At 45.4% G+C, this 11,992-nt stretch overlaps 1 protein-coding gene across 1 annotated transcript in view; it reads left to right on the top strand.

The window, feature by feature from the left end:
• Window positions 1-447: 447 nt before the first annotated feature.
• The window catches only part of LOC104616561 (inositol 1,4,5-trisphosphate receptor type 1-like), a gene marked incomplete at its 3' end in the record, with an annotated part of 35,741 nt that continues 24,196 nt past the window's right edge, over window positions 448-11,992 (top strand). The window contains exons 1-4 of the mRNA XM_010281608.1: window positions 448-510; window positions 3,627-3,884; window positions 6,598-6,778; window positions 7,396-7,649. Of these exons, the coding sequence (XP_010279910.1) occupies window positions 448-510; window positions 3,627-3,884; window positions 6,598-6,778; window positions 7,396-7,649 (756 nt within the window). The remainder of the gene's footprint in view (window positions 511-3,626; window positions 3,885-6,597; window positions 6,779-7,395; window positions 7,650-11,992) is intronic.

The raw sequence follows: 11,992 nt of genomic DNA, 5'->3' as shown, positions 1-11,992 counted from the left end.
GAAATTACTTTATATTGATCAAGATTTTAGGTGTTGCTGTAGGTAGAATACAAGGGCTCTTCCTAAAATGAGTGGTGTAAATCTGCTGCTACTTTCGTTTGAAGCTGGTTGGGAAGGACGAGCTGTTACAAGGGTCTGTCTGTGTCATTTGTACCCCTCCAAAAACCTCCTCTGTGACTGGGAGCAGAGCCTTGCAGGATGGCACGTGGATGCCCGTGACAGGGACTTTGTCTTATTTGTGGAAAATCGAGCTGGGAAGTCCCCCTTCTGCTTTCAGGACAAAAGCTTATTTTGCACTTTGTAAAATAAAACGCCAGGCAATTGAGGTGTTCTGGCAGATTTTCCTTATGGGTTTACTTCAAACTGTGAAGTAAGCTCAGCATGAAATATTTCAGCTGCCATTTCCTTAAGCTATGCGAGACTAATGATACCTATCACTCTCGACACATGTCGCGGAGTGATGGAGCTTTTAGTGAGCCGGGACGTATGGAAGATCTCAAGAAAAGAGAGGTATCGGTGATATTTAAAATAAATAATTGAGGGGGGAGAGAAAGCAAAGTTGGGTTTGAATTTTCTGCAGTGGAAGCCCTTGCAATATGTTTAGGCAGAACGTAAAGGGTTGGCATTTGTATTTAATTCAGTGCTTGTGTTAGCAGTGCAGTTCCCCTTAAAATGTGGCTGCTTTGAAGTAGTCCAGCTATAAGAAATGGTACGGGGGTGGCAAGCCCTTTCCGCAGACATGAGGTAGCACAGAAGTTTTGCATCAGTTGATGCTGGCAGCCTGTCCAGAGAGCCCAAGCAAGTTAACATCCCCATAATAATCTCTCCCTAGCATTGGAATAAAATGTCCTGAATTGGAGCCAGAGAGCTGATCTCTCTTCTATCTGGAGGGACTTTCCTCGTTAAAATACCGCAACTAGTCAAGTTCATGGGGTATTTTCTGTTCACTGGCATTAGGGAAATGGGGAAGGAGATGACAACAGTTTGCTTCAACTTGTGAGGTGCTTGCCCTGGCATGGCTTTCCCTTATTTATCGGTAATCGAGTATTTGCTTTCCCGAGGAATCCTCTGGGGCCTGATCAGATGGTCTGGCAGGGCTTAACGGCTGTGGTCTGCTGGGACGGCGCTGTGAACGCCGAGGGTGTGGTGCGGGAAACGCTCGGTCCTCTGCGGGATGACGGCGATGTCTGCTTGGGTTCTGCAGCTTCCCTAAAACCAGGCCCCCCTTCCTTCAGGAGGAAGCACGCATCCCAGCAGATGCCTCTTAAACCTGAGGCTCGCTAATAGGGCTGAGCTGTATTTCTCACGACGTGATCGTTCAGACAGCGCGTACGGTCCAGCCTGTCGGTACTGAGCGCGGGGCGGAAAGCCGAGCTATTCGATGCGAGACCATCCAACGGCTGTTCCTTTTCTCGGCTGGCCAAACGGTTGTGACTTCGGGGCAGATCCGGCTAACGGGTGGCGGCGTAGGGGCAGGTGTTCCCAGTACAGGTGACAGCACACGCAGGCGAAACGGGGTACCCCTCTCAACGGCAAGAGCTTGAAACCAGCTGCCTTCACTGGTTCCTCCCCGCCTTTAACAGTCCTACGCTGGGCACACGCGTTCATCGCTAAACTTACTGTGGATTAGTTAAACGTAGAGCGGATTAGTCAGGTGCGTCTATTCTCGGTACACCTTGCACAAAGGTATCGCTCTGCTGCGGTTGACGGCTTCGCTCTCCAAAGGGCGGATGTCAGCTCTGCTGGGTAAAAAACCAGTTTGCCACCGATTTGCTGGTACATGAGACACATTAAGGAGTGTTCGTACATGCTGTGAGGTTATCCTGCCTCCCGGATCCTGCTCCCCTGAACTGCTGGGTGGGCCAGGCTGTAGGTGATCAACATGCTGTAATTTAAACTTGGCCTTTGATTTATTTTCAAGTGAAATCAGCTGAGCTGCTCTGCCACTCATCATTGGAAATTACCTATATTTTGTGTCAAAGACCTTGGAAGGCAAGGCAGGAGGGTGAAGAGGTGAAGTGGTGATGCTAGGTAATGTGCCTGTTCTTTGCTGATTTTTTTTTTTTAAGTTGAATTCTACAATCCAGATTGTTAATGATCCGCAATGTTTAAGAACATGCCAAAAAATAACCACCACAGAAAATTATATTATTTCTGAATAAAATGCCAGCAAGCAAAAATAGTATTTTCAGTTTAGCAAAAAAGGTAGGTAAACATTTAATAGCGTATGTAAATAATTTGAAGGGGAGAGGATACCAACTTCCTGAGATAACCATGGGAAAGACATAAATTAAAAAAAAAAAAAAAAATCAGTGACTGGAGGTTAGAGTGACATAAGAAGGAGCTTAATCACATGTTTCCAACAGTAATTAACCACTGGAACAGAATATGGACAGACATAGTTCATCACCTCTGATGCCTTCTAAAGAAAGATAAAGATGCATTTCTCCAAAAGATGCGTTACTTATTAACTGAGCCCAAAGTTGTCTTTGAGCAAGAGTGAAGGGCTGATGGTGCTCAGAGGTGGGCCAGGCTGTAGCCGATCAACACGCTGTAATTTAAACTTGGCCTTTGATTTCTTTTCAAGTGAAATCAGTCACTTGGTTTGCAGCTTTTCTTCTGCAACGTTCTGCGTGGACCAGGGAGATGAAGTTGTAGGTGGTGTGGTGATGGTTTTTACTTAGCGTCCTCCTTCGGCTCAGAGGCTGTGTGCTGGAGGGCAGAGGTGTAAGGGGGATATTCTGCTGTGCGTGAGGTTTCTGGTTGGATTTCTTTGGGAGCAGAGTTGGGTGATGGAGAGGAGAAGGAAGGAGATGTTATTGCACAGGTTTCCTAGTACCTGGTGGTGGTAGTTGTTTTACTCTGTAGTAATTTAACAGCCCACTTTGGGTGTTGGGAGGAGGAGTCAGTGTGGCTGACTTGGCAGATGTGATGCCCATGCTGGGTTCTTCTGCTTCCATCGCCTCGAAACAAACACAGGCTCATCATAATGCTTCACGTATCGAACGCCTGTAAAAGATGCGGCATACTGCTACTTGCCTAGTGCTTCCTACCTGCGTGGAAACAATGCACCACAAAAACATATTTATTCTCCAGCCACCTACAAGAACTTGGAAGCCTTTACGCAAGAAGATTTTCCCCTTGTGTTTCTTAACAAAGCTCTTTCCGTTGCCCCAAGTTAGTCTTGAATGAGCTTGTGTAGGTGGTGGTTGCTCCATCTTTAAAATAACGATTGAGAACACTTTGTGTGATGCCCTTATGCACGGTGAGCGTAGCTATCATGTTAGAAGCTTGTGCATGTCATATGCGGATGTTTTTGACTTTGTTTCATTCTGTGGCTGTGTAATTAATTACAGTCACATTATCTCCGATATCCTCGCATCAGAGAGAAGTCTTGGTTCATTTAATCGGCTGGTTGCTGTGCTCTGGTTATGTATTGCGTTTTGCTGAGGTGCGTGTACTTGTAAAGCCGTTTGCTGAGGCTGGCATTCATAAAACAAACCTCATGATCTTCTGTGTGTCATGTGATGTCTCTTGTTTAATGACAATGACTCTTAACAGTCGTTAACAAAACACAGTTAAAATACAGTTTCATACTGCTTGATTTTAGCACTCTGTGTGAGCAGGCAACTGGTCCACTGCCAGCGTCTCGAGTACGAGATGAAGCTCGTATCCTCACTTGCCTTTCAGGTAGCTTTTCCTCCGGTACCTCGTACTGGGATAGCCGGCTGAAGTCCACAGACTGGTACGTTACAGGTCGCGGTGCCCTGCCCTGCCCTACCATAGGGTTCTTGGAGATCGCGGGTCCCAGCTTGGCGGTGGCTGAATCAACAGGGTCTGTCGGGGAGATGAAGAACTGGCCTGGGCTCCGCTGCCCGGGCACGGTGAGGGCAGCGCGCTCTCTTGTTGACAGGACACTTGGCTTTTGGGTTTGCATTCATTTGCGTCAAGGGGCCCTCAAAGGAACGGCTGAAGTCCAATGCTCCCGTGTCGGTGGTACGTTAAAAGCACTATTCTTCAAAAACCCCAGTGGGTGTCGAGGTTTGCTGTTCTCTTCGTTCCAAGCTGCTCTCCTAGCACACTTGCTCCTTCAGCAGTCTTGCTGGTGGTTGCACGACATCTATGTGCAAGCCAGGACACATTGCTTTATTTAGCAATAAAATGGCCACTCTATTTCCATTTTTAAAAGGGAGATCTTTCCATTTTTTGCATTGAGGCTACACCTGTAAATAAATTTTAGGATTTCTGTCATAATTATCACTACCAATTACCTGCTCAAGCGCAACTTGCAAGGTCACACCTCTTAAAATACAGTATGTTTGATAGCTGGCATGTGGTTGATTCATACGTGTGAAGGTGTTAGGCATCCTAACTGACGTAAACTGAAACAATCATTTTGTGACGACCATTGAACGTATGCACAGCACGCATAAGAAAGAATTACTGGAAATGTTTGTTTCATTTGTTTTTTCTCTGAAGTGCAGTGGGAAGTCAGTTAAGAAGCTCAAAAGGATGACAAAAATTAAGCCTGCCAGCAAGTAACAATTACTTGCATACAAGGTATTTCTTCAGCGTGATTCATTTAAAAAAAAAAAGCTTTTCCTTCACCGCTGCTTCATCGCAGGGAAACTCCTCCTGTACAGGCTCTTGAGATGTGCAGCCAGGTGACAACCATCACTCGCCTGACGAGCAAGTCGTGGCATTTTTCAGAAAGCGGTTACCCTTTCCGGAACCTATGGTTTATGCTGGTCTATCTGTAAAATATGATTACTGGTATGCTCATTGTGTAATACCGGTAGAGTAAAATTTTCAAGATGCAACATAGATACTCTGTCTCCGTCAGTTCTTCTAGCCATCACGTAAGAGACCGTGTCTCAAAGGGCTGGCTGTCTAAATGACCCAACCCGGGGTTTGGTTACTGGTCAGCAGCTCAGGGAAATCATGTTAATGCACCTCTTGATTATGATTGTAATTTGACAGTATTCTGTCCATATTAAGTCTGGTCAGGTCAAAGAACCAGTTTAGAATAAAAAAAAAAATCTGGATAAGTAAACTCTTACTCAGACAAAGGATGTTTTTGTTTGGGTATATTTTATGAGAAAACATTAAAAACTCTTGAAATAAAGTATTGGATTACAGATACCTGCAAATACTGTTAAATGAATTGGGCACCCGAATCGTCTTGTGCCATGTCACAGGGCCCAGCGCAGTTTCTGTTGCAGCAGCTTTCAGTAGAAGACACCTCTTGTGGGGTGCTGGCGTCTCTGTTCTACCAGGCGGTTTGGACGGATGTCAGGAGAAGGTACCGGTGTGGCCGGCTTTGCGGGCGTGCGATGCCCGTGCTGGGTGGTTCTCCTTTCCCTCCTCTCTGTTAATCATTAGAAGTAAGAATGGACTCTTAAGAGTTTACCTGAGATGCTCTGGGCAGGTAGAAGGAATGGCAGTAGCGGGAGGGATCTCTCATGTGAATATTGACCAACTTCTTTAAGAGCGCTGCTCTTCTGTCTGTAATCAAAGATGCAACTTTATTAGTGTTTCAAAGTCTTTCAGCGCTGTTCTGACTGCAGCTGCTTGGGAGTGATCAAAGGCAGGCGTACCAGAGACGGCCTTGTGTGCTCTGCTTTGCAGAAAAGCAGGCAGGATATATTGCTATTCCCATTTTAATTTGTTTTTTCAATAAATCAGGGTTCATTCCTATTCATCATGTAAAGCTGTTGGATCGTGAGCCGCTGCAGAATGCTAACTAATTTCATAATACTCTGCATAAGGTGACCCACTTATAAGTTCATCCTTCAGTTGTGTTTAAGCTCTGGTCCTGATTTATGTAACAGCATATTGGTTTCATCAAGAATTGTCTGATCACTCACTGTGGTGGCTCCTTTTTGACCTGTACATGATTTGTATTCTCCTCGATTTTAGGAAGAACTTTCTGTCTCTCTGCACATACGGGCAGAAGAACATTAATAAACCTTTTTAAAAGTAGTCAATGCTTTCAGTTTTTCTGTTACTTAAAGATACATTGGAGTAGCAATTAAAAGGGGTTTTAAGAAGTCTGCTGCAGACAGGACGATGGAAACTTAGCACAAAATATCCCTCATTACATTGCCCTGTTGGTACGTTTTTGGACTGTGATTAACATGGACTATTGCATGTTGAGAGTCACAGTCCCTTTGATTCGAGGACGGGAAGGCAGGACAGTTCTTCTTCCTCTATATTTTGCTCATACGCTTTTGTTTCTGAACTGAGAATCAAATCACAGATAATCCCATTGTCCTTACCTTACCTTAATTCATTGTACCTTAATTCCGCTGCTGAGAGAGAAGTGTGCTGCCTAAATGTATTAGGGCTAGCTTGATTTATTGCACTCACTTTTCTTTAGAAATGTATTTGGAAGTTGTTAACAAGGGAGTTAACGTAGCTGAGACACTGGGGCTTCCTTAGCAATAAAGTATGAGTTTCCGTTGCTCTAGGTTTCAGTTTACTGAAAACTAATTAACCTCCCAGTCCTTCAGGATATCACGCAGTCAAGAAAGGTGAAATAATCTGTATTCAGACCTGTGAATGAAGATAGAGATCCTGTTCCATTTTCTCTTGTAGCATTCATTCTTCTGCCGACTGACGGAAGATAAGAAATCTGAAAAGTTCTTTAAGGTTTTTTACGATCGCATGAAAGTGGCACAGCAAGAAATCAAGGCTACTGTCACAGTCAATACTAGTGACTTAGGAAATAAAAAGAAGGATGAAGACTCAGACAGAGATGTACCGAGCAGGAAAAGAGGTAATCCCTAGTTGTTCCGTTTCTGAAGTCACAAGGGAGTAAAATGCTTTGTTTTGAACTCATTTCAATTGATGCAATAATGCTCTGATCTCTGATCCCACAGAGCAAAGTTCAGAGATCAGTGGTGCCCTGGCTTGGGATTTCAAGAGCTTCATCCCCTCTTCATCCATTTGTGAGATTGTGCTATTGAAATGAATTTTCTGAGATGAGACTCTGCCGCCTTGTCTGTCGTGACAAGCTGCCCAAATCTGATCCATAGTAACGACCCTGGACTGTGGGTTGTGGTCAGTGCCTTCTCTAACAATAAGTGGAGAAATCCTAATTTTCTTCTGTAGTAGGTCCTTTGATCATAACTCCTGATAGCACTAGATGTGTGTGCCCTAACCAATTAATACCAGAATTTATAACTTCAATGCGGTTCGCATAAGAGGTGCGAAGAGTGACATGATACCCTTCTAAGCTCGAGACCCTCACACCACACTAAACATACTTACCAGAAAGAACTGATGATGAGTAGCTGGCCTGCGTGTGAAACTGTAATGGGAAATGTGTGAATAGATTTTTCTGGTCCCCTTTATTCAGTTTCCCTAAGGAAGACCTGTTCTTGTGTGTTTTAGTGAGAGAGCCTATGACCCAAATCACTGAGGAGGTCCGGGATCAGTTACTGGAGGCCTCCGCAGCTACAAGAAAGGCTTACAACACTTACCGGAGGGAAGCCGATCCTGATGATCATTATTCGGCCGGAGAAGGAGCACAGGCTGCGGCAGACAAGAGCAAAGATGACCTGGAGATGAGTGCTGTGATCTCAATAATGCAACCCATCCTCCGGTTCTTGCAGCTTCTCTGTGAAAACCACAATCGGGATTTGCAGGTACAGCCTGGCTCCTGGGCAGGCGTGCTCAGGTCGCCGCGCGCAGTCGCTGCTGTCGCATCGGTCTCGCCAATCCCATGCCTTTTTAAATTGATACGTGACCGACTTTTTTCTTTGACCTTGAAGATAATCCAAAGAAAGCATTTATACCTTGCTGGACAAATACAGGGAAGTCCAGTTATCCAGTGTTCAGTGGTCTTTTCAATGTATGTAAAAGGTGGTGGGATCAACGCTTCGTGTGGCTTTTTTAGAAGTATATACTTAAAGTAAGCAAGTGTTCTGCTGTGAAGTTAGTGATCTACTTTTTAGAGGGGAAGGAAAGGGGGGAAAAAAAGTCATGTAGGAAAATCAAGCGAGCACTGGGACTTTGGTTCCAGCAGCCCTCAGGCATGTGCTTACTTTCCAGTGAACAGGTTCTCATGGGTTTTCATGGACCTGTTCACGTGCATAGAGTTGAACACGTGGAGATGGTATCAGGAAAGCCTCAGCTGGAGTTGAGTCTGGTGAGGAACATCAAGGGCAACGATACCACCTTCACCTTTGTCTTTACTGGTAAGACCATCCTTCACAAACCTTAGGTCCATGAGACCAGAGGGAAGGTCTGGAGCAAGGAAGACATACTCTCAGTGGAGGAGAATTGGGTTAGGAATCGCTGAACAAGCTAGACATGCACAAGTCCACGGTGCCTGGTGGGATGCTCCAGGCTCTCTCTGGAGTGCTGGCTCCAGTCCTGGGCTCCCGAGTCCAGCAGAGCTTCTTAAGGATGACTGAGGGACTGGAGCATCTAATGGGCAAGGCGGAGGTGGGGAGAGGTCAGCCTGGAGAGGAGAAGGCTCGGGCTATCTCACCCGCACGTATAAATACCTGACGGGGGGATGTGAAGAGGACGGAGCCAGGCTCTGCTCGGTGGTGCCCCATGACAGGGCAAGGGGGTTGGACTAGACAGTCTCCAAAGGTCCCTGCCAGCCTCCGCTGTCCTCTGGTACTCTGTGATGTGTTTCTATAATTTTAAATAGCGAGCCCAGAACTTGTACATTTGTAATCGTGTCTAGCGCATGCCTCTGCAGGAGATAAGATTTTTGCTTACAAATGGACTGCAATTAATGTGATTTTTGTTCAGCGTAACTGCTGCTGGATGAGAATTGAATGCGAGCAAGGAGCTAGTGAGACACAGTACAATGTACTAAATGTCCTCATAAAGGAGGAATAATTGCCGTGATTGCATATTGTTGTATGGCACGCCAGAAGTGTAGGACCCTGCGTGAGTGCTTTTCAGACCTGCCAAATCACTTCCGCTGAACTTGAATGCCCTGCTGCTGGCAATATGTGAAATCAAATCTGTATGGTAATGCTCCTGTGCTGTGAATGTGGAATTCTTTTAGCATTTTATAGGTGCTGAGGTTACATACATCGGGGTTTCTCCTAATTTTTTTCAAAAAACTATTTGATCTTTGTTTTGTCAAACTATTTTCATGCCGTTAGCGATGTCGGAGGCAAGTAGGACGGCAGTTTTATGTGGCAGTAGTCCAAACCGCACACACATGATCCTTTGCTGCTGCTGTCTTTGGCTAGGCACTGAAAGCTATAGGAGCAAAATTGACTTCAAGCCAATGCAGAAACTTGGCGTGAACTGTTCACCATCCTGAACAATTAAACTCCCTAAATAGCAGGTAGTTGCATTCAGCTCTGGGAGAAAAAGTTTTTTTTTTATTTAGGGAAAAAAAAAAAAAAAAAGGGGGAAGGAACAATTTCTCAAATACAGTCCTCTTGCCGCTTGCCTGCCTTGATGCTTGCCTTTCTCCTTCAGCCCTGAAGGGGAGTCAGGAGCGTCTGAAGCTTCAAAACCTTTGCGTCATCAGCTAGTACGTTGCAACTGAACTCCTGATCAATATTGCCAGTGGACTCGCTGCTTAAAGGAATAAGTAAGACGTATTCTGGAAGGTGTGCCTAACTGCCTAAGTTAGATTTGAATTAGAAATGAATAGGGATCACCTGCCCACTGCAGTTGTAGGTTTGTCAGACTAAGTGTCTTACAAGCCGTTAGCAATGATGAGTAGCCAGGTTGTGCAAAAACAGGAAAATACAAGTCACAGCTGTGAGAGTCGATATGTCTTTTAGATGAGGAGGAAGTCTTTGTGAAGTGTCTCAGAGAGATGCAATACTGTGCCTCCGGCATCACTCGGTCGTTCCCTCCGCAGATAAAACTGCAGTTTGTTCCATGATGCATGCAGTCAGGATGCTGTTCCCTCCAGCTTACTCCATGGGTCTGGAGGAGGACTTGCAAGATCTCCAAATTAATGCAAGGACAGAGACAAACGGGTGGGCACTTAAGTATGTTTTGTTACCTGCTTCAGGCTGAATGCATCACATTTTCCTGTGGAGTACTCTTGATGTCTCCATTTCTCTCTCGGCACACAGATACTTGGGTGCTCTTATTAAACTTGCACTAGGTGTGACCCTTGATTCTGCGCGAGAGCTCAGCCTTGAAAGCGAAGCTGTCACGGCTCTGAATTGCTGTAGCCAGCCTGTCGTCAGTTCTGCTTTGTCCGGGCTACAGCCCCACCAGTTTCCTTGGGAGGTCTGGCTGGTATCGTCTCTTTTCTGGATGAAGGTGTCCCTGTGTACTACAGAATCAGTCACGAGAACTGAAGCTCGTGACAAGCCGAGTGAATGTTTTGCTGTAAGCAAGAGCTGTGCTGGCTGGAAGCGAGAGGGAGAGGAGTGGGGATTCCTGGTGGGAGAGGGAGCAGTGCCCTCCCTCCGGGGTCGGCGCTTGGGCAGGTGATACCCAGCAGCCTTCTGCACCGCCGCAGCCAAGCGTGCAGCTCCAGTGTTACACCTAAAAATCCCGTCTTCATGGGAAAAATAATACTCCCAATTCTTTTTTTCTTATCAAGTGCGTTATTTCTGTGAAATAAAAATATTGTAGTAATACGCTAGCCAGTCATGCTCAGATTAAAGGTCTGAGTCGATAGGCTAAATACTGCTTTTGTGCAGAAGAAGCAGGAATTGATACAACATTGGATCTGACTGTTTCTTTTATTCCGAATCCCTGGAGACAAAGCCTAGGTAATAAAGAACAGTAAAGCTCTGCATGCTGCAGGAGAGTGATTCGGTAATTTGGCTAGTGGAGCAGTACTACTGCATGCAGAGAATGAGCTGGTTTAGTTCACCGTATTTTAGGCAAGAAGCATGTGTGTGTGAGAGAATTACCTTTATAAGAACAAAGAGCAAGCCTGTATTCAGTGAAAAATGCCTTGCCTTACGTGACTGCTTGTAGAGAAAAATCTGATCATTTAAACATATCTCTTTACTGCGACTGTAAAGACTTAGAGTTTAAAGACTGCCTGACTTTGAGTTCACTTCATCCCATCGGAAAGTATTTCTGCCTCGACTGAGTATATAGGATCCTTAAAGTTAGCAGCATACGTGCTCTTTTCCCCCTTTTCTCCTCAAGATCCCGCAAGCTGCATATTTGTCATACGGTCTAGCTGAATCTGCAACTATGGCTCTTTACTCTGAACGCAGGGTGTCACAGATGGTATCTCAGGTTCATTCCCACTGATGGTTGCAGGATGGCACGTTCAGTACTGAAGAGTTGTGTTCCCGCTTCATAGCCCATGAGATGCTCTGGGTGACAGACACTGAAGAGCTCGATCTACGCTGGCTGAGGTGGCAGCAGACGTTCCCTGGGGCAGTTTCTCACAGTGCAGCAGGGTCTTATTTTCTACAATTTTTACCTTCCCCTTGTTTAACCATCTAACATTGTCCTTCTGCTTCCCGTGCCTCATTCCTGCTCTTCCCTTGGTGTTTATTGACTTTGGATCAAGAAGCTAAGTCTGGTGTAAACCTACCTATAATCAGAATAATGCCGTCCTGCAGCCGGGGAGCGTTTTGTTTCATCGCTTTCAGTATTATCCATTATTTTTGCTTTTTTCCTGGAGGGAAGGCATGAGTTCCAATTTCTGTAGCATCAACCTTTCTACATTCTGACAAGTTAATCAAAAGTCCGGATACTAAATGAGCAATCAGCTGAAATGTGCTGAATCACTGTCACCTTTAGTCTGCATTCATAGACAGCATTTTCCTTTTTTAGCTCAGCCTTCAATTGAATCTGGCAATTTTGCAGTCTGTTTGCCTTAAAAGACTTATTAGTCTGACGCAGGCGGTAGAGACAATCAGTTAACAGCGCTCCTCTGCAGGCCTGCGGAAAAGCCCTCGCTGCTTCCGTAGTCCCGTGCATCTTGTTTGTCTGAGGGGTTTTTCGCCTTTGAAGCGAAGTGTTTTGTAACCTGCTAGAATTAGGCTAGATAGGAGCTCTCCTTCTGAAACTTTGAAGAGAA

The sequence above is a fragment of the Phaethon lepturus genome, unplaced genomic scaffold (assembly GCF_000687285.1).
Source record: "Phaethon lepturus isolate BGI_N335 unplaced genomic scaffold, ASM68728v1 scaffold29872, whole genome shotgun sequence".
Classification (NCBI taxonomy): domain Eukaryota; kingdom Metazoa; phylum Chordata; class Aves; order Phaethontiformes; family Phaethontidae; genus Phaethon; species Phaethon lepturus.
Note: the sequence above shows the minus strand (reverse complement) of the source record. Positions and strands in the feature narration are given on the sequence as shown.